This window comes from Bactrocera tryoni, chromosome 4 (assembly GCF_016617805.1).
Source record: "Bactrocera tryoni isolate S06 chromosome 4, CSIRO_BtryS06_freeze2, whole genome shotgun sequence".
Lineage (NCBI taxonomy): Eukaryota > Metazoa > Arthropoda > Insecta > Diptera > Tephritidae > Bactrocera > Bactrocera tryoni.
This window is the reverse complement of record NC_052502.1, coordinates 6,941,572-6,968,825: the sequence shown is the minus strand read 5'-3', so window position 1 is coordinate 6,968,825 and position 27,254 is coordinate 6,941,572. Positions and strand designations below refer to the sequence as shown.

Sequence of the window (27,254 nt, the reverse complement as noted above, 5' to 3'; positions counted from 1 at the left end):
ACGTTTTTATGAAATGAATTGTAATAAACGCGGTGAAGAAGCAAGTGCGTGTAATATGCATAATAAATGTAGATGTGTTTTTAGTATGTACCATTGATGTTCATTGTTGTGTGTTGTGTATGTGTTGCATAGACGTATTGAGAAACGTAAAAAAACCGAAAACGAAATGAGAAAGAAAATATATTAAACTTAAAGTGACATGCTATTTGTCGATAATGTGCTTGCTACGCACTTACAGCAACAAAAAATAATTTAAATGAAAATATTTTAAAATTTTACTATATTCAAAACACTATACTTTCTTTTTTAAATAACGTTATTGGATATTAAAAGCGAAATTCAAAAGCAATGCATTGGAAACCAAAAACAAATGAAAACTTGCAAAGGCTATTTAGTGCAAATGCTGTTATTGTTATTATTGTAGCGGCAAATGCAAGCTTAACTGAAATGCATACAAATAATTTGCCTTTATTGGGTGAAAAATTAAAATTTTATTATTTTTTTAACTTAAAATGTGTCGACAAATGTAAAACTTGGAGTGAGTGGGTATGCCTTAAGCGCACTCTTGATTTTTAACTGAAAAATATGTGCATATATGTATGTATGTACATATGTATATGAATATATGCGTTTAAACATTTTTTAGAAATCGAATCGATTCAACCCATGCCCCAACGTCTAAAACCATGTAGCAATCTACGTGCTATTATGCTGTACAAAATAGTTTTTAGTTTTTTTTTAAAGGAGAATTTTTCCACACATTTGTTGTAAGCATTATAAGAAGTAATGAAAACTTAATAAAAATTAAATATTATGTGTAAATTTTTAAGCATTGGTAAACATGTTAATTTGAAAATTATTATTTTGTTAATTTTAATTTTTTTTGTTAATTTTAATGTGTTTAAAGTTGCGAAAAAATGCATAATTAATTGAATTTGATAAGCAAAACATTTGAGACCATTTGAAACAGTCGCCAAGTGCACACTGAAAATACCGTTAAATATGATTTGAGTAAACTTTGCATACATTGAAATTTATATTAAAAAAACAAAACACCAACAACAAAATAACCAGTTTATTGCATCACTTTTAAAATACGGTCCTTAAGCACAAACCCACGCCCACATTTACACCTACACCACACATATACTGTAATATATTTTATACTCACAAGTGTTTATCCAACTCTTAGGCAACACTTGAATTTTACACGTGTATATAATTAGGCACTTTTTGGGGCCGAAATTATGTCAAACCCTCAACACAGTCCACCAACTCGATCCATATACATATGTATGAACAGCGTATAATATATAAAACAATAATATATACAAAAAATATACTAAATTATATTTTGAAGCACCACATTGTAACAGCTCCGAACTTGAAACGAAGGAGCAGTGTTATAAATACATATTCTTAAACTAAAATCTTTAAAAATTAAATAAAGAAAAAATAATAATAAGTGATTGCTGCAATTCAGCCATAATAAATATGTAGAAATATTAAAATTATGAATAAAACTAATTTTAGCTTTGTATTCTAACAAAGCAACAAGCGCTAAACACACACACATACATGCATATGCATGCAATAAGCACATACACTGCTAAATAAAGACCTGTAAATGAGCAAAAATAAATTCAGTGTAATAGCAGCTATTTACCGTTAGCAAAAAGAAAAAAAAAACAAAAAAAAATTAAATGAAATAATAAAATTGCTTACCTATGTTTCTTTGCGCTATTAACAAGACATATTCATGTCTTATGTATGTATGTGTATATAGCTGTTTTGTGGTAAGCAAATTAACGCAAAGCTTTGTTGTAAGCAAGTGATTCATATTTAGCGCCAAACTCCAATTCTATTGCAATTATTTAGTGCAACAACGATTTTACCGTTAGGTTTTCAATCCTGATTAGTCGTAAAAACCGAAGAAATTAATGAAAAAAATATGTAATAAAAGTTTGTCCACATTCTAAATAAGTAATTGATTTACACACACACACACTCACGCACTAAATGTGCGTACATACATACATATGTATATGTAAATGTTAAAATACACAAAAGTATTGACGCTATGTATGTATATGTTGTGCTTAGTATGTATGAGGGAGGAGAATCAATGGATTCTTGTTGAAAATCAAAATAAATATAGCTAACCTGATGTGAAGGGTATGAAAGCTATGCGACATAACATACATACATACATATATCCATACGCCATTACCATTAGTCAGTAGTGAAATCTGATGAAATATCTCTAAATATTGCGTCTAGTAATTTATTTTTGTTTTATTTTTTTTTATATTGCAAACAACTGCGTATCACAAACTATTATTTAAACTAAGAGGATTTATAATTAAAAAATAAAAAATGAAAAAAAAAAATGTAGAAGCATTAGAAGAGAGCTTGTCTGAATGCAAAAAGGCTCATTTGTAGTGAAAATAAGAATATATCAATTGTGTTTAACTGTTGTCTAAGTTTGCCTACATCAGTAATAATTGATAGAACAACAAAAAGAATTGTGATTCATAATATAATGTAGTTAATTTTAAGTGATTAATTAACACTTGTAAACATACCTGTATTCATACCTACACACATACATATGTATGTATGTTTGTATGTATTTAAAGCAACTGATTAAATTTGATGAGGACAATGATGAAGATGATGTAATGATGATGATGTTGATGATGATGATGATGATGATAATGATAATGATGTTCATGATGATAATGATGAGTATATGGAAATCAAACTAAATGTTTAGCTGAGCAGATATAGGTATATATACATATATACATGTAAAATTTACTTTACCTAGCATAGAAATGGCAATTTTTTCTTGTAATTTTAAAACCTAACCTATTTGTTAAGTAATAATGAATTTGAACTTTTACAATGTCTAAAGTTTTTAAATCATGCTAAAGCGCGAAATTAAGAGTATTTCTTGCAAATACTTGCGGCGATTAATCTCTTCAATTCGTGAATAGTTCATAATTGTAATAGAAATATTAATTATGTAGTAATTTAATAATAATAATTACAATTACAATAACAGCAATGGTGTTTACGACGATTTCTACCATATACAAATATTATATATATATTTAAAACATTAATCACTTAGTTGTAGCAATGAATATATATATATATATATAAATATAAAATAACTGTACATTTAGTTGTGTATGCCTAATGAATGCAACAAGAAAAAAATATATAAAACAAAATTCAAGAGAAATGAAAAATGAAATGTGTAAATATATTAAGTAAACAGAATTTTTAAAAAATATCAAATAACTGCATTGTTATTTATTCGGAATATTTTTAGTGCGCTTTGCTCGGCGTTGGTGCAGTTTTATCCCCTCCACTGTTGTCTACCTGTTTGTTTGTTTGTTTGTGTGTTCGTCTGTTGCTTCTGATTTTAATTGCACATAAATTTGAGATTTTCATTTCATTTTTGCACAAGCCTTTATTTTATGTTACAAATTTTGTTTAAAATTCTAGCTGCTGAAACTCCCACAACCAACAAAAAAGCGCGTTAGACGGTCAGTTTAATATACATATGTGGTATGGCATTTCCTGTAAGAGAAACTGCGCTCCCTGCTCTCTGTTGTTTTTCGTTTTGTTGGATTTCTAACGGAAAGTCTCGTTAGAAATTATTACTGTGAACTAATTTGTGCCATTGTCGCTGTTAAAATTAAAGCTTTTTGTAGTCCATACTTTTTGTTAAGCATATTTTGGTTTGCTTTTAATTTAATTCATATTTTTATAAAATTTGTTCAGTTTCAATATTTGCATGTCATGAGTGAATTTGCCCAAGGTTTCGACAACAGCAAAATTTGCATGTATTTTGCTTTATTCTCACGTTTATCTTCCCAAAAATTTCCAACTCATTGCTGTTGCTTAAAGTATTTTGACAAACTGAACTTAAATATAAAAAAAATTTTATTTTTTTTATTTAAATTTTTACAGAGTGTTTTTTCGTAGTTGTTTTTGTTGTTGTAGCGGCACAAACCCGCTCCAAAAATTGCTTAAGAATATTAACAAATTTATAGTTCCTAACTGCAAACAAATATAGGGTTGCTCGGGTTATGTGTAGATCCGATTGTCGGAGAAGTGAAACCATTTAACTAAAACTCTCCCACGCTTTTTGTTTATTTTTTTATTTTTTTTTATAAGAAATATATTAGAAACTAAAAATTGTTTATAAATGAAGTGAATAAGTCCAAGACTAATAGAATTTGGAATTGAACCCAGATATAAATGTTGTTAATATTTCAGCTCAATTACCGTTAAAATATTCAAGAACTATTTTTATAGGATATCATCTCAACTTCTTTTAAATCTGGATCCGTTTTGGTAACGTAAACTCAAAATACTTATAAGAGTCACAAAAATTATTATTTTTGGCTGTTAACTGTCAACTTGCTGTTTATTCAAAGCATTTGCGAAAAAAATCGCATGACATGAAATATCACATGCAACAAAAAATATTTTTAATCTCTGTTAATTTTAATGTCAATATATCGTCAATACATTCTTTCTTTTCTTCCATAACAACAAATTTCTACGCTAAAGTGTAGAGTCGAAAGTAGGGCCACCAGGGCGGATGATGAACATGCGTGTTCTGTTCTGTTAAGCGCTTCATTTGCACTGCAACGAATAACATAATATTTTTCTTTACCTCTTTTGCTTCTAAACATCTTAAGTCAAGCTAATGTTAAATTTATATAAATTGCTTTATTTCACAATAACACCAGCTCAAACATACTTCATCAAACAATACATGTGTGTTTTCATTTCTCATTGCCAGCGCCGGAGCTGTTGCGTGGTGAGCCTTACGGTCATGCAGTCGATTGGTGGTCACTGGGCATACTCGTCTGTCAGATGCTCATTCAAAAGGTAAGCAGTTTAAATTATTCTTGTTCTCCTAGTAGTTACTGCAAAATATATATGTACATGTATAATTTTCTATGTGATAATTCATGTTTTTGAAACCGCAGTTTGAAATATTTCCCGTTAAGAACTGAGATTCACTTCAAAAGTTTCAAACTCTAAATTATCACAATTAATTTTTTGGTAGTAACAGTCGAAACACTTGTGAAATATTAATTTAATTAATATTAAATTAAATGTAGTAAGAAGAAATTAGCGTGAGTCTCTAGGCTGTTAAAACTAAAATAACGATTACTATTCGTTTTGCGAACCAAAGATGTGCTTCTATTTCGGTACTAAGTAAAGCTAAACAAAGCACACTTTTGTTTTGTTGTATAATTTTTAAAGATTGCTGAAATATTGACTGAGGTAAAATCTATATGTATGTGATGAATGAATTCAAAGTGCATTTACTTGAATGAGAGAAATTGAAATTGTAACAGTTTTGCACCGTTACTAGTTTTTTAGTGCCCTTGGCAGAAAAATGCTAGTAGGTCTCAGTCTCGGCGTTTACCTTGTCTTTGGGTCACATTTCCTTTCAAGGATAATTTTTTTGCGGTCTGAAAAAAAAGTCGCTGAATCCGATTCGGAGAATGAGATTGGGATGGAAGTAATTCAAAGCTCAATTCATATAATTTTCCTATTTTTTTCATTCTGTTGATGTTCCGTCTTTCACGTTTTGCATTCGGTTCTTCGTATGCAATCCACTCGAATGGATGGTTGTACTGCAGTTAGAGGCATGCTTCATATATTATCACATAGCGACTCCGAACATTATTCGGAATCATCAAACTATTGTCGGGCGTTACGTAAAATGTTCTGCATTTTCTCGAAATTTTCGTTGTTTGCTCTTGAAAGCTATTTTGTCATATTTATGTACTTCCACATATAAGAATACGTGCTTAAAATCCTGCACTTGGGATCTGCTGTAATTTCACCTTTTAGATAGAACTAATTTATGATAAGTATAGTCTCTGATATTAACTGTTAGCTACTTCCTTTTTTCAGATTTAATTTCTTGACTAAAAATTTCTGATACTACTCCTTTTGTGTCATTAAAGGCATGTTAAGCTGTCCATTTTGCTGAAACTATAATTCACATTAGTTGATACTTGGAACTTCATAAAAAAATTGATCTATAATGAAATTCATTTGGACAATGACCTTAAGTCTCTAGTATTTTGCAAAGAATTGTCATTACCACATTTTCTCTTCCATTCTATACCCCTTGTTCTTTTGTGGACATGACAGTGCTCCAATTAAATATTAACGCCCTCGAATCTATCTAGATTTCCAATAAAGTTGCATTCAGATCTTTGTCAAGATACTTCAAAACTTATGCAAAGCTATCCATTACTTACCATTTTCATATCTAGCTGCATTATGTGATGTTGCTACAAACAACCGTTACGTGAACTATTACACTCCCTTTGCAACACATTGCTAAAGTGAGAAAAGTGTTGGAATTTGATTAAAAGACCAATTCGTATTTTTTATTATTTTTTATTTTTTATCCAAAAATTGTCAGTCTATATAAAAATCGTACAAATACATTTTGTTCATATGCATGTATGGTATATAGGTGTTATGTAATCATCGTAATTTGTTCGTATCCACGCGCACACGCATTGTGCACCACTCAACTGCATTTCAATTACTAAAATGCGTTTTCGATCGAAATGCAATTGAAAGTCACAGCAGCCATAAATGCGCATGGATCGCTCAGAGACCTAAAAAACTTGAATTGCAAGTGCCAGCAGAGTTTTCATAAACATTAAGCATACGCATACATATAATTTATAAAATTAAACGTAATTGGTCCATGGTATGTAGGTATTATCTAACGTAGGTTGGTGTTTGTTTTTGCTGTTGCTTTTGCTTTGTCTTCCAATGCATTAAAATAATATCTATCGTTTTATTGTTGGGGCTGCATTAGTTGCTTTGCTTTTGTTGCTTTTGCTTTCAAGGCGGACGTTACTGATGTCGAGCTTTTCAATTGTGGACTGCTTAGATTAAAAGCTACAAATACATTGTGGGTCTACCCGTCTACCGTTACGTAGTGGTTCTAGAACTTAAAAGTAGTTGTGCATCTTTCGTAATGATTGCGTTCCTCTTATATCCATCGGCAATAATTACTCGTACATCCTCATATATATTAAAATTAAATATTCCCTCGTTTGAACTTCACCTTACAGCATTTTGTGGATTTACTTGTATTTTTTTAATTTAATTAAGCTTAAATTACTTTTGTTTTATGTATATAATTTATGATATATCATAATTACTTGTGTAAGTATTATTGCTTGTATGCCATCTTCTTGGTTTGTCCTTATTTGTTTCCACTCAAGTGCAGCGAGTGTATTCCAATGCTGGGTAATTAGAAGTAGAAGACCTCTAGCTCTCTGTGTGGTGAGCACTAGACTGTCATGGCGTTGGATGTTGCAATCTACAAAGCACTTGTTTTAATTCTCCCGACCGTTATCGGCACTTTCTTGTATACTGTTTAATAATAACTTTCATGGTTCTCTTTACACTGCCTACGTCATACGAATGGTTGGTTGGTTGCCTTTATCTTGCAAATATTAATTCTGTCGGTCCCTCGTTTTGTCCGTTTTGTTGATTTCGTTTCTTTCTAAATAGTTTTTACAACTAAAAATAACTAACTATATATTATTAAGAGCGTTGAGTTTGTGACCACGTGACATCGGTCAGTTTGTGTTTTTGCAGAACTTCATACCCAATTGTTTGCTGTTTGAAGTGTGGTCAAATTGTTGTTTTTGCTTTTGAATTTTTGCTGTTTTTTTTTTTAAAGGAGGTATTCGATCGGATGCATATAGACTTCTAGTCAGATTTCTCCTCCTTGGATTCGCTACTTTCCTTAGATTCGGATTCAGACGAATCGGATGACGAGTTGGAATCTTTAGATTTCTTGCTCTCACTCAATTTCTCAGCCTCGGCAACGGGTTTTTTCTCTTCCAATGTCTTGGGTTCACTTTCCTTTACCTCTGGTGTTAGTTCTTTTTGTTGCTGCTGTGGTAACTCAGCTGGTGCGGGAGCAGCGGCGGCGGGTTCTTCAATTTTCTTAGCTTCTGGTGCGGCAACAGCGGCAACTGGTGCTGCTGGTGCTGGTTCCTCTACCTTCAAGGCCTTGGCTGCGCTTTCTTCGCTGGCTTGTAGTGGAATATCACCGGCTGGTGCTAGCGCCGCTGGTTCGACCTCCTGAGCAATTGGTTCGGATGCAGCCGATTTGAGCAACTCTTTGGGTGCTTCTGGTAGTTGTTTCTCAGGTTCGGCAGGCTGTTCAAGTGCAGCATCGGTGGTGAGAGCGGGTGTAGCGGCAACGGGGGTAGCAGCAGGGGCGGCTTCTTCAGCTAACAAACTCTTTACTGCTGGCGCTACTTCAGCAACAACGGAAGCAGCAGGCACAACGTTGGCATCAACCTCATTTACAGCTTCGCCAACGCGTTCTTGACGTGCTGGAGTTTCCTCCTTCTTAAGTTCAGTAGCAGCAGGAGCAATATCAGCAGTGGCGGCAAGAGCGGAATCAGTCTTCACCACAGGTGTTTCCTCAGCGGCAGAGAGCTCATCCTTCTTCTGTTCGGCTGGTGCGGCTTCAGCAATAATGGTGGATTTGCCTTCAATATTAGTTTTCTCCTCAGCAGCGACAAGGGTTTCCTCAGCTTGTTTTGGCTCCTCAGCGAGACCGGCAACAGGTGCGGTGGCGGCAGCAACAGGCAGGGCTTTAGTTTCCTCTACTTTATCATCAGCGCGTGTCTGCTTATCCTTCTTCTCTTCCTTCTTCTCGGCAAGCAAACTCTGGCTGATTTCGGAATCGGGAGCGTTCAATGGGAGTTCGACGGGTTTTAGGTCCTTCTTCTCCTCGTTGGCTAGGGCCGGCGCTGCTGCAGCGGGAAGTTCAGCTGCACGTGCCTCGACTGGCTTAACCACATCGGCAACCTTCTCATTGACCTTTTGTACTTCAACGGACTTCTCTTGTACTTGTGGCACCGCCTGTACTACCGGTGACACTTCCTCATCTGGTACGGGCAGAGCGAATGCGCTGACGAGCAGGGCGGAGAGAATGACTAATTGGAACTTCATACTGCAACAGATAGAGGACAAAAAAACGAAAAATTATTATTACATAACCACTTAATTAAGGGGTAAACTAATTTTATTTGCACTTGGTGTGTATAATTTAATTATGCCTGGCCTAAGTGGAAATAAATGGCGCCTCTCGAGGGCTTGGTCAATTGGAAAGGTCATATTAATGCGGCGCAAATTCATACAATGTTGATTACACAAGCGGAATTCCTAACAATTGATTTTGCACAAAGTATTCAAAGTATTTTTACACACATATTCCACACATTTCAATGGACCGCCACGTATTTGTATTTTTAACAAGATCTATTTGTAAATCAGTGGACAGAATTCGACTAGTACAAGAGCCCTGCGCACTGTATGTACATCTGCTTAATTTGATTGAATTGTCTGCGCCGCTCTCCAAATGACGGAAGCTTGCAATTTAATCAACGACGATGGCGCAACTGTAAGCCGGCATGTGTAATCTCGAAGCATTCATTGTGCTGGCCGCCCATGGCCACGGGAGGCGAGAATCATATGAACGCGTGAACGCCGTGACCACTAAATTCAACAAGCAAGTTCAACGTACAGCGGGTTGGGGGGCTAAACGCGCCACCTTCCAAAAGCTCACAAATAATTCTGGAGCATTCCTCCGATCAGCTTAAGTGCTAATTGTAGATGCTAAGTGGCGCGGGCATTATACTCGTGGATGTATGTATGTATATGTCTGGGAATACATGATTTTAGTAAATAAAGCTTTCGTTACATTGTATTGAATGTGAAATTATAAATGACACTCGACTGACGTCTGTGAATGTGGGTGGTACGCAGTGAATCCTGCACATTTCGCTTAAATTCCGTAATTGCAATTCAATACCTTACTTTTTGAGTTGCTAATTGTCGCAAAATAAATAAAGTGAGTTAGTTGTTTTGATTACTCATTATTCGCTTGACAAAACCGCTTACAATTCGTATTTATTTATACTTCACTGCGACGGTTTTATTTCCATTTATATCACATGATCTAATTGTTTACTCTAAAGGCCCATAATTTGATCAACAAACAACGAATATGAGTAAGTGATAATAATTGTCATATTCTGCTTTGATTATACATAAAATGAATGCAGCGGTTGTACAACCTAACCTCAACTTACAACTAAGGCTTTAGTCAAGTTAAGCTGCGTTCTTTTGAAAATAAGCCTTAAAAGATTACTCACTTAACTGCTTGAAAAGCAACAAGTAGAGTTCACTGCTTTACCGAGTTCAGTAAGCTTAGTTATAAAGGAAGCGACTTAAGAAGCAATATTTTCACGTCAAAAATAATAAAGCATTTTCAAACAATCACTACCAAAATGCCTCAAAATGCTATCTACGAATAAAATTAATGATATTTTTAGTTGATATTGCTGACAAGTGTTTTTATAACAATTGGAAACATTTTATCGTAGTTGAGTGTGTTTTTGCGACTCGCCTGCAAGCTTTTAATAAGCCCAAGTTGCTTTAAATATCGAACTCGGCAAAACTTCTTTTTTTTTACAATTTTTGTTATATAAGTTTGCCACACAAACAATTAAACTGCATTCCTTTACATATATATTTCGCTATATACATACATATGTGTATGTATGTTGAAACAACTGATTACCTGTTCTCTATTATGTTTGTAGCGCAGCTCCGCACGCCAAATATTTATTTGTTTATTGCAAAAAAATTAACTCAAAGTTCGGTATTATTATCAGTTGACATTTGATCACACATTCGTAGTTTCTATTGAAAATATGTACGTGACTCAATTAGTTTTATGAACACTCGTTGAACTTAAGAGAAGATTAAAAATTTCACTAATGCAATCTTTTCAAGAATATATTGGGTAGTCGAAAAAGTCTTTTCGTGTTTTGTCAATAGATGTCCTTGCAGTCGTATACAAGATCTTCAGTGCTACCAATCACATGGTGTCATATATTACATATAGTGTTGGTGAGGTGAGATTTTAAGCTTAATTTAAATAAAAAAAAATAAATTCGGGGAAGTTGGAAAAAAACTACAGCTGATCAAAAATGAGTGAAAATAACGAAAAAATTCGCAGTATTTTGAAATTTTTGTATAAAAAAGAAAAGAATGCCACCAACGAAAGTTGTGAAGTTTGCGGATACGATGGTGTATCAGTTCGTTTAGCACAACAATGATTCGCTTGCTTTCGTTCTGAAAATTTCAATGCGAAAGATGCACCTCGCTCTGCTCGACCTTTCGTTGAAAAAGTCAATGAAATTATGGATCAGATTGACCAGGACCGTCACATAAGCCGCCTTGACATCGCTAAGGAACTTAACATTCATCATCAAACGATTTTGATCCATTTAAAAAACGCTGGCTACAAAAAGAAGCTCGATGTTTGCGTACCAAATGAATTGTCTGTGAAAAATGTAATGGACCGAATTAACATCTGCGATTCTTTGCTGAAACGAAATGGAATCGAACCTTTTGTGAAGCGAATAATAACAGAAGACGCAAAGTGTATCAAATACGACAATAATGTGCGAACTAGATCATGATCCAACGTGGTGAAGCTTAACAAATAGTCACAAAGTCAGGATTGACGCCTCAAAAAGTTATGCCGAGTATTTGGTGGGATTGGAAAGGATCATCCACTATGAGCTGCTTCAGTCTGGTCGAACGATTGATTCTACATTTTAATGTCAGCAACTGATGATATTGAAGCAAGCAATCGGCCAGAACTTATCAACAAAAAGAGCTTCGTCTTCAATTAGGACAACGCTAGACCACACACATCTTTGATGACTCGGCAAAAACTGGGAGTGCTTGGCTGGGAAGTTTTGATGCATCCACCAAATAGCCTTGACCTTGCGACATGGGACTCCCATTTGTTTCGGCAACGCATCTCTTAATGGAGTAAAGTTGGCTTCAAGAGAAGCCTATGAAAATTACTTGTCGCAGTTTTTCGCCGAGAAACCAGAAAATGTACACCGCGTTATATTTTTAGTTTGAAGTCACATGAACGTCATCACAGTTAGTGAATTGTTTACAAAACCATGAATATATTTAAATTTGATTAGATAAATAAGCAAAACCTGCGTCAACCATATTGAGCTTTCAATTAGAACATTTTTACTGGCAGCCGCAGACGGCGTTTTAAGTAAGCACTAACAATTTGTGCAAATGTCTAGTTAATTTCGAAGAACTTACTATGAAAAGGCAAAATTTGCAATTACATGAAATTATCGTGATTTGTCCAAACACAGAAACATACACTCACACATCGACAGTCGGGCATTCTCAACTGCCAGCTGCCAGCTATTTTGCGGCGACAGACAATAGGAAAGTTTTTCAATCGAATGCACGAATTTTGCGAGCAGAAAGTAAGTGCTTAACTAAATTACGGTTAATTGCCGTCTTCTCAGAACAGTATAATTTAATAATAAACTTTTTATTAGGCGCCATAAATCTGGCGAAACATTTTTATAGAGCACTATAATAGCCACAAAGCAGGCTACGGTGATGATATAGTTTTCTGTATTCGAACTGTGTCGCGAATTTTAAGTAAATCAGCCGAAACGCAGCTTGAGCGTTAATGGCACTGCCATTATTCTAGATGTGAAACTTGACTTACGAGTAATTAATGGCTTCCAGCGCTCGAATGCACTTGGAAATGTCTCGCGACAGCGCAAGTAGGTGGACAATAATTTAAACGCTTCAAAAGTGCAATATGCAAATCAGCGCTTATGCCTGCTGCATTAACTACGAAATCGCCACAATTGCCAGGCGATGACTAATGCCGCGCCGCAGCGCGTGCGTGCAACTGAAAGTGGCGAGGCAGTAGCGCAAACGTAAATCAGCGTATTTCCTTTCCAAAGTAGTGACAATCATAAAAGGCACTTAAAGCGCAATCAAAGACGAAATCGCGCCTACAACTTTTCAATGCTTTTCAACACAGAAATATGTATATTTATTTGTATATATGTATGGGTAAAGTGCCTGCAATTAATAAACGTGCCATCAATAACGGCGCATTACACACAACCGCTCATATGTATGTCTGTACGCATAGGTGTATGAACCACAATTACATAACATGCGCTAAACGGTTTATGGCAAAGAAGCAAAAACGTTTTGCAGCCTCGGTCCGGCCCGCCAGCTCGAACTTAAAAATGCAAAATTTATGTCCGCTTGCTTTTTGCCGCGCCTTTTTGCGAAAAAAATATTTTTTTTTTTATTTTTGCAATATATATATTTTAATATATTCGTACATACTTATATGTATATATTTTGCTTGGCTTCACAGGAGTAAATAGATAAAACTCGTTTTCATGCCAATTCGTCTCACATTACGCGCACCTTCGCTCTTCCTTGCGCACAGTACCTTCACACATACATACATATATGTACATAAAATCATATATGTCCAATGATCTGTGGTAAATGCTACAAACTTTCTTGTTTCTGTTTTTGTTTTTGTCATATGCCCCGATTTAGTCGCTTCGGATTATTTAATATTTAACGATGCGAAATGCTTCATAGCTCTTGGCCGGACTACTTGCCGTCCATGCCACCAAGCTATGCCAACTATAGCATCGCCAGCTTTCACAGCTTTGGTTATCTGGCGACTCCGAGCAGAAGTCGAATTTTTGCGTTTAAGAGCAACGCGTTCATTGACTCTGCGCCGGACGCGGCGCTGGCCAAGAAACTCGTTTATAGAATAGTTTGAGGCGTTAGCTACTACCCAACAGGTAGGCATCCATGCCATAACTTGTACATCTTCAGCATCATCTGGTTATTTGCACGGCAAGCCAGATTCCATGAACGTACGTATGTATGTATGTATGTATGTATGAGCACATGTATGGATTCTTGCCGATATTCTGCCAGCCATGCCACTCAACTTTGAGTTTGAACTTTAGCAGGATGCCAGCAGTAGGCGTTTATGCTTGCTCGCTTCTAATGTTAGCCTTGCCTTTCTCTTGACAATACATAACATATACCTATATGTATATACATACATATATATGTATGTATTTGTTTGTTGTAAAAAACTTTATAATGACAAGTTTAATTAGGTTTTTTTTGCTTGGCTGCTGCAATAAATTTGTACCAGTCATTTCATTTATTGTTTATAGCCCAGCCATAAAGCTGATGGTAGATTAATCACAGCTTCCACTTCGGTCAGGTAGCCATGGCCTATAGAAATGTGCTGAGTGAAGTCGTAAAGCAAAGAAATATAACAAATTGTATGTAAATAGTAGGTAAATATGTGTTCGCAGTTATGAACATGCTTGGCCATGTTCTACGCTCTTTGGGTTCAAAGAAGTTATGTTAATTTTTCTCTATCAGCTGTCAGCATTGACAGCCCGCAAGCGTGCCGTTCTTCATTTTCGACAAAAGTATTTTTGATTTTTTCAGCTTTGTATTAAAAAAAATATTGTATTTGCCGAAGTCATTAATAAAAATCCATGAGTGAGTTGACATTCAAGCAATTTTTTTTTTAATTTCGTGCGATTTTAATTAAAAATAATAGTAAATTTATTCCTTGAAATTCGTAGTTTTACTTCCATATTTTTTAAAATAAACGCTGTTAACAGAAATTATATTGAAATTAAGTTAATAGAACCAAAAATAAAAAAATTTTGATTTTTTGTTAAAAATATTTTTATTAGAAATATAAAAATTTTTATCAGTGGTTGCATGGAAAAATGGCTGTAGTCAAGTTAATTTAGAAATTAGTTGTTGTATTGTAGTATACGGTGAATTGTAAGATTTTAGTTTCAAAAAAGTTTTTTTTGTTTTTGAGATTCCTTATGTTTTTTTCTAAAACATTCTACATATCAGTTTGAACCTAACGTAACCGGAACGAACCCGGATTTTTATCCATCCAAGGACTGTCAACTTGGCAGAATTCTGCCGCTACAAGAACAACAACAACATATCTTGTTCGGAAATGTACCATATTCTACGAAGATTTGCAATAATGCCACGTTGACAGCGGACTTTTAAGATAAGCATTAACAGTTTAACAACTAGTGATCTAAAGCCAAGCTAATCAATGCCTTTTTAGTTTAATTTTTTCTTTTTAAGTATGTATATAATCGTTGGGTAAGAATAAACTTTAAAGAATGTATTATTAGCACTACATATTTTCCGTTTTTTATGGCCTAAAAAAATATTAGAAAATTATCGAACTTCAGCGGAGAGTGAAGTTAGTCAAAAAATGGATTGTTTATAGCTCTCTCGAGTGAGTACTATCTAAACAGCATGCATATTTCCCATCCCCAAAGTAATTTCAAACAAATTCGAAACTACATCGCACATAAAAGACCACAAATTGATGCTTTTTCATACTTTTGTATTCAATAAGACAAACGGCACTTGCAATAATTCAACAAAAACCGATTGGCTGCCATAAAATGAAGCCTGTCAGCGTTGCAGCATCATTTAGCTGGCAAATTAGTTGCCAAATGGACTGCGCATGCGGCACCAGGCGACAGCACACTAGTCACGGAGACAAGTACTTGTTGCCTTGTTGCCTTATTGCCTGATAAACCGCATTACGGCGAGCACTGGTGAGCTAGTTAGTTGTCCACCGTCAATATAAAACCGAATGAGTTATGCAGTTGCAAAGCGAGTTGTTGTTGTTTTTTGCATTTTTTTCTATTGCTAATTTTTCTGCAAGTTTTGCTGCAATTGCTTGAGTCGCTGGTAAATTACCAAAGCGCGAAAAAGAACGATTTCTGCTTGAAACATGCAGCGCGGAAAATCTAGTTTCGAAGGAATGCGATTTGTTGCATGCACGAGCAGCTATGCAAGTGCATATACTATACGTATGTATGTATGTATGTATAAGCTTGCCACCAAGCATTGGTGCATTTATTTTGCTGGTGCGGTATTCTAGAACACGGTGTCATGGTACAGAGTCACAACTGCATTTCATTGTCTGCTGCTACAAAGCAGTCACACCACACACACACATACATACATCCAATGCAATATGCAATTGTATAGGTAATGGCTAATGGTTAATGCAGCAGTTGATTAGCAACAACAAAAACGCTGTAATAATGCAATTGCGCGCCTTTTCAATTTCTATGTGGAACCTACATGTATTAATTACGTTTTTGAACTTTGCCAAACAAATGAGCGATGAAAGGCCCTGGACCATAATTGCCGCTGCTGGCATGTAACAGCTATTTATGCACTCGTATGTGTATGTGGGGTTGTGTGCACGCCAAGCTGTAAGCGCTTGAATTATGGCGTAAATGCAGCCGATCATTATAAAGCATACACAAATCGAAGCTGGTTTTACTAACACGTTATGTTATGCAAACAAGTTCTCACTCCACACAACTGCACATGTATGTGTGTGTGTGTGTGTGTGTGCTATGCTTACAAGCCTCTGCATTCTGCAATTGAAATGCGATTGCATGAAGTTTTCCAAAAGTCAATGCGGACATGCTTATTTCATCAGCAATAATGAAAATCTGGCATGTGACTGCGCTGCGGCTTAACGGACCACGGGCCTTAGCCGCCGAGGAGCGGCGAATGCACTGCTTTGGCGCATGTGTAGGTGTTTCCCACCGTTGACTTGGTGTCTTTTCTTGAGTATTTCTTAATGTCAAATACAATATATGCAAGATAGCTCGGTTGGTCGGTTGGTTATTCGTACACCTTGAATGTCACTTGGACAAGTGGTTTGCATTGCATTTATTATATATAAATACATACATACATACATATATTGCCTGTTATGCACGTGTGTGTGCGCGCATTATTTGTCAATTTTAATATATTTCTTTTAGCTAGACTGTGCGCTTCGATTGTTAGGGCCCGTCTTGTCCGATCTGCGGCTCGAATTCGTTGATCTACAAAGTTGGATCGAGTTCAACAACATGTTTCTACGTTTTGATTAATAGATATGAACAGGTTCGGATGGCGTGTGAATATGTGATAATTTGATTTTTCAGTTCAATGTCAAGTTTGGTTTTGACTCGCTAAATAAATACATATGTATGCAGTTGCATTTTATATTTATAAAAAATAATTTGTGCTATGTCATGGAAATTTGTTAATTGGCGTGGCATTAATGCGTGCAGACTTTTCTGCAAAATTTTCATATAAATAATAATAAATATACATAAATATGTTATGAAATTCGTTTGGAAAAGAAATTGTGAAATTAATTTTTTTTTCAAATTATGTTTCGGCCATTATTACTTTTTTAATAAAATATTTTGCGAGTACAAAGTTTCGAAATTCATGTACCAACTTCAATCATGTTTTAAAACAAAAAAAATTAAATACATAGAAAATTTTGAAATTCGTATATCAATTTCAATAATAAACAAATAAATACATAAATACATTTTTTGAAAATTTTTTAGAAAAATACTTTTTTAAGCTTCGAAATTCACGAATGAACTTCAATAATGTTTTAAAACAAAAAAAAAACGTGTATGCATACAAAATTTCGAAATTCATGTATTTCAATAATAAGAAAAAAAATTAAATACATATATTTTTTTGAAAATTAAAAAAAAAATAGTTTTTTAAAAAGTGTTTTAATCCTGTCATCCTTATTTTTTCTACACTAAGCTCATCCTTCGTCATTTTGACTATGACTTATTTAAAACGCTAAAAAAAATTTGGGAGGGAAAAAGCGAAACCAAAATGGATTTTATTACTTTGTTTAATTTTTAATCAAGAAGTAACGAAATTCATATACCATATATTTTAAATTGAATTTTTTAATTAAATATATTTTTAAATTGATTGAAGTCGGAACAAAACAAATAAGAAAAATGTGTTTTCAAACGATATAAGATCGCACTTCGTTGTTTTGACGAAGGATTACGAAGCAGGGTTAAGAAAAGTTTCTGCAAATTATATATAAAATATTAGCGGTTCTGACAATTTCATTGCTTAAAATTAAAATCTGGGAATTAAATTTTTATTTAAATTTCATTAATGATACTGGCTTCTTAAAACAAACGTATGCCCAAAAACTCTGAAAAAGTCTGATTTTGTATACTTTTCTAATATTTTTAAAATAGCAAATTCCCTATTATTTTTACCAGAAAATTCAACTAAAATAGAATAGAGGCAGTTTTTTCAAGATTATAAAAAAAAGAAAAAACTGTTAATAGTACTAAAAATAAAACAGATTGCTTATAAAAATTTTACAAATAATTAAAAAAATTAAAATAAAATAAGAATATATAAAACATAATAACATTATTTTTTATATAATAATTCTTTTATAATTCGTTTTAAGAAGTATTCTTTTTTTTATATATATTTTTTTTAAATATTATTTGTAAAATTTTTTAAAAGCAACCCTGTATAATTAAATAAAAACTATAAATAACATTTAACTAAAAAAATACTTTTTTACTAGTTTTATTTTTTTCAATTACAATAGTAATTATTAAAAACTCTCTTTTCTCATATAATTTCATTATAAATAATCAAAAAAAATTTAATATTCTTAAGATTTAATTTTAAAAAAATTCATAATTAAGATATAATGTTGAGGGCTTAACATAAATTTTTTATTTTAGTATTCTATTATATTCTTTCAATTATTAAAAACTCTCTTTTCTCATATAATTCAATTTGAATAGTTAAAAATAAAAAAGCTTTAAAAATTTAATATTCTTTATATTTAATTAAAAAAAATTAAATACTCAACATAACGTTTTCAGTTTAGTATTCTAAAATTTATCAAATTTCGATAATCGCCGTTTCAGTCACAATTTTTAAATAATATTTTCATAAAACTTTTTTCTAAATAAAAAAAATGCAATTTAAAAAAACAGTTTAATTTAAACAGTTTTCATTAAAAAAAAACTTAAAATTATTATGCTGAAACAGCAAAAAAATGCTATTCATCTTAAAAACAATTAGAAAGCACCGGCTGAAGTATAATATACTCTTTATAACAACAAAAAATTTAATGGAAATTTTTCTCGAAAAAACACAAAATTTGTGCCAAATTCTCAAAGCGTCTGCTCTATTTATTCAACTAATTTCATGCTTTTTCTCTGATTTTATCACCAATTAGAGCATTTTGCAAGTACACTGCTTTTCAAGTTAAATAAAAATTTGCATTTCGGCGCTTTTTGCGTACTTCAGTTCATTAAACACACAAAGTGTTGTTCGTACATGTTTTTCGTTTGTTCAATTTGCACTTAATTAACCACGCCACATGCGAAATTCTACACTAAGCACCGAAATCGTTAAGCGTGGTTTGATGATTTTATTTTCCTGCCCACAACTCACCTGAAATCTGTGCTAAATTTATTTATTTTTCTCGCTAAGCGTGATGCACAAGAGATGGAGTTGAGCAAATTTATTTGATTATCACAAAAAAGCAACGAGTGCAAAGCTTACAATGACCAACACCAGAAAATTTCCACTATTTGAAAAACCAAACAAAAAAAGATATTAATATTAAACTTTAAGCGCAGCTCTTGCTACTTTAGCTGTAGTAATTTTGAAATAATTTCAGCGCGCTATTTAATTCTATTTTGATTTTTTTACTTTTGACTACTAGTTGCCTTTACCTTGTGTTTATGCGCAGCGGACTGTTTCGAAAAGCACTTTGATTAGCTGCAGACGTGGGCCGGCGTTTATATATCCCCGGCAAATGGCTGGCTGCTGGCTGGATATGAGCAGGAAAATTTGTTGTGATGATAGTAAGAGGTATGCTTGCTGCTGCTGATGATGATGGTGATATTGCAGTGTATGTACGCTTATGTTTGTGTGTGTATACTCCCTATACATGGGGACATACATACAACACACATGCATGCAAACGTATAGATGAGACGTCGCTGTTGGCTCGTTTGGTACGTTTCCTACGCCACAGCTCTGTTTTTGTTTTTATTATGCTTCTATTCTGTTCGCCAGCGGCATTGTTGTTAGTGCAGTGCTACTCAAAAGTCAAGCGCAGCTCGGCACAAGCCACTCACCGGCTTGAGCCGTGCGAGTGCCGTTGCTCTCACTCGTTGCACTCTCAACATTTTTCATGCGTTTGCATTGGTGTGCGCACACAAATACACAGTTACTTGCACGCTCTTGCTGTGCTTGGGCATAAAAAAGTAGTATTGGAGGAAAATAAAAATATCGCATGCGATTTTCTAGCAGCCAAGCACATTTGCCTATCGGTGTCCTCACACATGCACATGCAAAGCCAACTCACGAGTTCCGTGTATACATATATACATTTTAATGGCTGATAATCGAGAATAATACGATTTTTGTACATTAATCTCTTATATGCATACATATGTGTGTCTGTATGTACATATGTATGTATGTATGTAGGAGTGGAAATATAATTTTCGTCGAGTTCAGTGCGGCGCAGTGCTAATATTTATCTTTTCTTGAAGTGTGTTTAAGCTAAAATTGAATTTCAAGCCACAAGTGCATGTTTATTTAAATTTGTACTGAAGCAACAACAAAAATGCATGCAAAACATATGCAGCTAACGTAATCTTATAAAAATCAATAGCAACAAAGAAAGTGGTGACAAAAACTGCTAGAAATAGTACAATACAGTTGAATGTTTACGTATGAAGAATTATTATATGTAGACCAAAGTTTTAAAATATTATTTAAAATATTTTTAAATTTAGGAGTGTTGGAAAATAATGGTTTTTTGAGGAATAGAGAAGGTATGAGGAAAATATTTTTTTTTCTGCAAAACAAATTATAAGTGGAAAGAAATATTTCCGTTGGTTTGGCAAAATACAAATTGTTTTTGTTTCTTTTTTGTTTGTTGCTTCTACAGCCCTGAGGGAATAGAGAATGTAGGGATTTTTTCAAGAATTTTGTAATCTTTAGTTAGAGGAACTATAATTCGCTTTGGAAAATTAATATAATTTTATAAGTGTTAGACATTTCACTAATATTTCAAGCAAAGAAGAAAAAATTAAGCCCTGGTCACCTGTCACCCTGCTTTTCAATCCAGTTTACAAAATTGATAAACAATTTTCAACCTCTTAAAAACAAAAAATCCCAAAAACTTAAAATTTAGTAAAAAAATTTATATTTTATCAGATCAGAAAAAATTCAAAAAACTTAAAATTTAGTAAAAAAAATTATATATTATCAGATCAGAAAAAATTAAAAAAAAAATAAAAATTAAATTTTGTCAAATCAGAAAAATTAAAAAAAAATTTAAAATTAGCGCTTAAAAATGAAATTTCGTCAAACCTATCTATCTATCTCCTTTCATATTTTAAAAATATGTCTTTGTATGTGTGTTAAGAATTTTCCAGAAACTTCAGAAGCTATCATCGGCTCCTCACCATTTCAAACCAATCATTCCAAATTAGTTATACGTTATATGCTAAGACTCGTTTTTAAGGCTTCTTCGCAGGCACACACGCACATTACTCAATCGCCTCCTCCTTTTGTTTGTATGCTGTACGCTGCATGCCAAACCCGATCAACCACAAACTATTTTTAACTAAAATCTATCTGATTATTGGAATTTGTGCAACGAACCCTTTTGTGGTAGCCGAGAATAATGTAATAAGCCATGCATAAAGTGCCCAGTACCACGAATCTATGATACACATTATACCATAAATACCGTGAGTGTGCGCAACAAGCAGCTATCAATTTATAAAGATGGACAAAAATAGCTACAAAATCGTCCACACAAATAACAGATGCCTAACAAGACGTTTAGTAGACAATGCGCATGGCCATTTGATATGAGTAACCATCACGTACCCCAAAGCAATCATATAGAGTATCCTAGCATGAGTTGCGGCTTGAAGAGTGGACCTGCGACGGAGGCTAGCCTGCGCGGCAGCTCCAATGCGAATGAACCGAGTGCAAAAGTGTGTGAGACTTCGACGAGTCTTTCAAAAGACGTTGGTTCCATTTACAAACTGTTTAATTTCGAGGAGATCAAGTAGACAGTTTTAAAGATCTATGGTCCAAAAAGATCTTTGAATACAGGCATGAGTTTACTTTTCAAGTGAAAACAGTTTTAAAGCCTTTGAGTCCTTTGGGAAAATTTAATGAAATTTTTACATCAAGCTCAAGTGCTTGGCCAGAATCTGCCTTCGCTCAAAACCAACGAATCCCTCTACTCAAGTGCATATTGACATGTGTATTTCTTTGAGTATGAGTATGTGTCTTAAAATATGCATCTGGGCAACCGCATTTGTTATCTGTGGAAGTCATGGCTTCGATTAGCTCCATTACGTACATACATACATAGCATACATTTTAGCATAAATAGAAAATGTTTAATTGCTCTTGTGGCTGGAAAAACCTGAAACTATTCTATTTATATGCACATGCAAAAGTAAGAAGAAAATCAGGAAAGGTGAATAGAAGAAATGCAACTGCGGTGAACAAGAGTCACCAACGAGCGCAACACTACACCAGCTCACATGCATACATGCATACACATATATAAAAGAGTACCCGCAAGTGCGTATGTTTGTTAGTATATCTGCGCTAGAGCCACAAGCCACGAGATATGGGAAGGAAATCAAAGCCTTGATCATAAACAAGTGCCACTTTTCCTCAACGACGCGCATACACGCACGCTCACAGCCATTTATGCACACATGCATATTATATATACATATGTACATATGCACACGCATGCGCACACACACTCCGCACTATTCTATGCCATTCTATGCACTGGGGAATAGGATAATAATAGCATAAGCGGCACGGGAACGTGCCAGAAATCAAAGCTTTTTGCACTTTTTGCATTGTACCTCAGTCTATCCAGACGAAGATCGGCGCGAGCCTGTTTTGACCAACGTCAAGCTAAGCCAAGCATGGTTGGAATTGTAAATGAACAAGATAAATCTAGAATTTAGCAGCTAGAATATAAAGGGAAGGTAGGAGCCAAAGCATAGGCGTTTATTAAACCATACATACAAATGTACATCCGCTAAGTGACGGAACACACGTCGGACCTCAAAGAACCGAACGAACCATTAAGTGTATAAACGGCGGTGCTTGTCGTCACGGCAGCTGCAAAGCCTTCCTCAATTGATTTTCTTTAATTTTAATTTTAATATGAATGGTATATAGAAAATAATTGGCGGATGTGAGGATCAGGTTCATTGTCGTGTCTATTGGTTGGCAGAGGTTTGTAAAAATAAACGGGGCGTTTTGTTGTTATTTATATAATGGAGTGGAAATTATAGAGCACAGCAAGGCAATTAAATTTCTTCGAACGCGCCACATAAAGGAAGTGACTGCATAAAAAGATGTTTTCTAAATTATGAAATTTTTTTAGCTCAGAATGAATTGATGATGAACTAGGAAGTTTTTAGTTTCAGAGCATATATAAAGGTTTTTTATATACTGCTGCTCTATATTACTTTTAGTGCTTTCTATAATGCTTGTTGTTTTCACGGATTGCTCGAAATTTAGAGGGAGGGAAGAGGGTGAAGCCTTTTGTCTAGTTTCAGACTAGCAGACCACTGAAACGTTTTTCAAGCGGAGGTGGCTGCCTAGAAGGTAGCAATAGATGAAAGGCTCCGAAGTGCAGCTTCCTAGAGAGAGGAGAGCAATCACTCCGACAGACGAGCGGCTATACTGGCTTTGAGCTTGCTCACTGTGCGCTTAAAAATATTGAAGAAGTGCCTGATTTCATTAGCAATAGCTTCAAGCTTCTCCATATTAGACCTATTTTGCCGCACGGCATTATCGCTGGAAACTGCATAGTAAATGAGCTGGCCATGGAGCGCACCATTTCCAGAAATTCATCCGATTGGATGCAAGTTTTCTGTTGTCTTCTTGCGTTCTGGCGTCTTACCTTTAAATCTCCAGTAAGCTCAGCAAAAACTTGTGCGACTGCGAGATTCTTCAGGCCCAGAGCTTTGCCAAAGCTGCATGGTTGAAGGAGAGATGAAATCACATTATCACTTTCTTCTCCATTGCCCGGCATTTTGCAGACTGAGATTGAATATCTGTGCAGACACACCTTTAAAGTTTCTAGCGAAGTGGCTGGTGTTGATAGTAACCTTAATAAATTTATGTATTGTAAGCTTGAAACGTTTCGTCGATCTATGAGGATCTGGTGATCCACTTTTAGAAGAAGAAGAAGTGAGACAAATATTTCAAATCCATCGGTTTTGTACCAACCCTACGACCTAAGTTGAAATAGGTATCTTGTCGTCAATGCGATATATAAAGAGACCCATTTCCGCAATTGCGCGCAATTTTCCCCAGACCCCATTCTAGGCCGACTGTAAATGAATTTATTAGAAACTTTATTGAAATAAAACGTACGGACTTTTGGCTATAGATGATTGAAAGGACGTTGTTGTTTATGATGTTAATAGGAATGGGATATCGATGTCTGGCGAAATGACATTTTCGATACAAAACTTACAACAATGTATAATTTTATCTCAAATTTGAGATCAAATCATTTCAATTTGACCAAAAAAAATATTTTCCATTTTCACATATTTATGTATGTATGAATATACAGTGAAATCTCCCATAAGTAGACACTAGCGAGCCAGCCTTTCTGTCCGGTTAATTGAGATCTCCACTTAATATTAATTCACTGTATTTACATTATACATATATTATATAAAATTGCATATATTTATTGATATTTCCTTGTAATTTTCCATATTTGCATTTAAAAGAATTTCCACAATAAAACTAATAATCTTGAAATTCTTGTGTTCATGAGCTAATCATAATTATATATAATGACATGAAGAAAAACCGCAGACATTTTTATTTCGAAACCTTCAAATTGACCCTATCTAGCTAATCGGTTTCGAAACCTTCAGCTTCAGTTTCTAACAAGAAATTTTAAACGCACACAACAAAAACATCGCTACAACAAAGTTCTATGTTACACTGAAACCAGAAAACAAACCAAAATAAGGAAGCAACCGAATTCTAGCAAAAAGATGAACCAGTGCAACAAATCGCCACGATTTTCAGGCAACAGCCATCAATAATTCACTTAATTGTAGCTTATCAAAAGCTTGGCATCTGCAAAACACATGTGGAAGTACAACAACAAATAGGAGCGACGTATAAAATCTATACTTTTAAATTACCTTAAACATTTCTGAACTTGATTTTTATGTACAAATGTATACCATAAACAAGTTAATGACCGAGTACTGCTCGTCTCCGATAATTTTGCTACTAGAACAGTTTGAAAATAACTTTTTAGTTAATTTATACGTTTGTATTTTGGTTCTCAGTTTTAGGCAATTAGTTGAGGTTGCTTGAGGTACGTTCTTTATTTATTTATATTCTTTGGTTATCGTTTGCTTCAATGTTGTTGATTGCTGTTTCATTTTTTAAGTTCTTATGCTGCAGATTCTGATGAGTTGTGTGAAGGTCGCGTGACTTTTGGCGGGGCATTGCTATTGGCCATCGGCTATGCATCAAATCGATTTATTATTGTGGTCAAAAAGTATTTAAGATATTTAGTGGAATTAAAAATAGTTAATATGTGCTTAGTTAATTGTATATAAATATGAAATATGTATACAGTTATGCGATATGGTGTAAATACTGTTGTGTGTAACGTTGTATTTAAAATGTATATAGAAGTAATATATTTCCATACTGGTTGTGAAGATAAGTATATGGTGTGTTGCCTCTCTTCAAAAATGTTAGCTACATTCAAAAGCGGAATGACGCTGACATTTACAAGAAGTCCCAATTCATAAGAAGAAGTATTATCAGTTCATTAATTTAGCCTACGAGTATCTCGTGGTAATGAAATACTAAAAAAATAAAGTAAGTAAAAAAAGCATGCCAACCTCCCAAATTTTTTCTAAAGAGTGATCCATTTCGAGGTTTCCTACTTTAAAAAAAAAAATACAGAAACTTCAAATTTAATGGGGAATGTTTATTATCATTCGAAAGCCATTTATTTTTTGAAGATTATATCCATCCGGTTAGTCTAATTTTCGATTACTCGTTCGAGCATTTCGACTGGTAACTGGCGAATGGCACGCGAGATGTTTTACTTTAAGTTCTAAATTGAAACGGGAATGTTCGCATAGACTTTAGACTTTACATATCCCCACAGGAAAAAGTCTAACGGTGTGATATCACACGATCTTGGTGACCAATTGACCGGCCCAAAACTTGAAATTATCTGCTCACCGAAGTGCTCTCTCAATAAATCCATTGATTGAAGCGATGTGTAGGAAATATCGCCGAAACCACGAACATCAATTTCAGCCAAGAAATAGTCGGTTATCATGGCGCGATAACGTAGGCTATTTACGGTTACGTTCTTTCGTCATTTTTAAAGAAATATGGACCGATGATTTCACCGGCCTACAAACCACACCAAATCGTTCTTTTGATGAAATGGCAGCTTTTGAATCTCTTCAGGTTTCTCTTCGTCCCAAATGCTGCAATGCCTTTTGTTTACATATTCATTGAACCAGAATTTGGCCCGAAAACATCGGATCTTCTTGGAACTTTTCAAGAACCACAGAACGAAGCGATTTACCTTGGAAAGGTCGAGTGGCTTTAGATCTTGCACAAGCGGTATTTTGTATGCTTTCACTTTAAGATCTTGTTGACATAAAATGCGCCCAAGTTGTTCCATACGTCAGTCCGAGAGAACGGGGCCTTGTCGACTCTCTCAGCTACTCACGCGTGATCTGCCAAAAAAGGCTATATGTCGTAACTCTCGTCTAAAAATTGTCGAAATCGGTTCAAAAATTTCCATAACTCCCTAATACCGAATATAAATACTGTTATTCGTCCATCTGCATCACTTTATACTACACCTAAGAAAATATATCAATAAAATTGCCAGAAAGTTGCACGATATCAAAAATAATCTCATTAATATATCATTAAATTTCTTTTGGCCAGTTACTTGAAATTTCGAATAACATTTTGGTGCCAAAAAATACATATGCGAATATATTTTATAAAGAAGTTTTGTAGACAACTCAAGGTATTTGCAAATTGCTATGGCATACAGTGTTCGATACGCCCAAGAGTAGCCGCTTCTTATTTATTTTACAATATGGACCTTCTTAATTGGCTCGCAAGCTCAAATAAATAGCTCTCAAAACTTCTTGGAATATGGCTTAGACACATGAAAGTTATTACCAAATGTCAGGAGCGAATGAAGGTATGCGCATATTCAATTAGCAAATTGACAGCAATTAATTTTTGATGCTCCGAAGCATCTAACAAACTTTCTTCTAATTTAT

General features: G+C 34.3%; 2 protein-coding genes across 3 annotated transcripts in view; one reads left to right on the top strand and one right to left on the bottom strand.

Moving 5' to 3' along the window:
- LOC120773687 (serine/threonine-protein kinase S6KL) overlaps positions 1–27,254 on the top strand; it is a 65,788-nt gene that overhangs the window by 15,608 nt on the left and 22,926 nt on the right. The window contains exon 7 of the mRNA XM_040102718.1: positions 4,826–4,914. Coding sequence (XP_039958652.1) covers positions 4,826–4,914 — 89 coding nt within the window. The remainder of the gene's footprint in view (positions 1–4,825; positions 4,915–27,254) is intronic.
- Positions 6,435–19,710, bottom strand: LOC120773688 (enolase-phosphatase E1). Of its 2 annotated transcripts, XM_040102720.1 has the most exons (3): positions 19,605–19,671; positions 19,321–19,456; positions 6,435–9,049 (listed from the first exon to the last, which is right to left on the bottom strand). In XM_040102720.1, the coding sequence occupies exon 3, from the start codon at positions 9,046–9,048 to the stop codon at positions 7,789–7,791; it is 1,260 nt and encodes a 419-aa protein (XP_039958654.1). In that variant the 5' UTR covers position 9,049; positions 19,321–19,456; positions 19,605–19,671; the 3' UTR covers positions 6,435–7,788. The 2 variants fall into 2 exon arrangements, with proteins under 2 accessions (XP_039958654.1, XP_039958653.1); XM_040102719.1 differs by lacking the exon at positions 19,321–19,456 and having other exon boundaries at positions 19,605–19,710.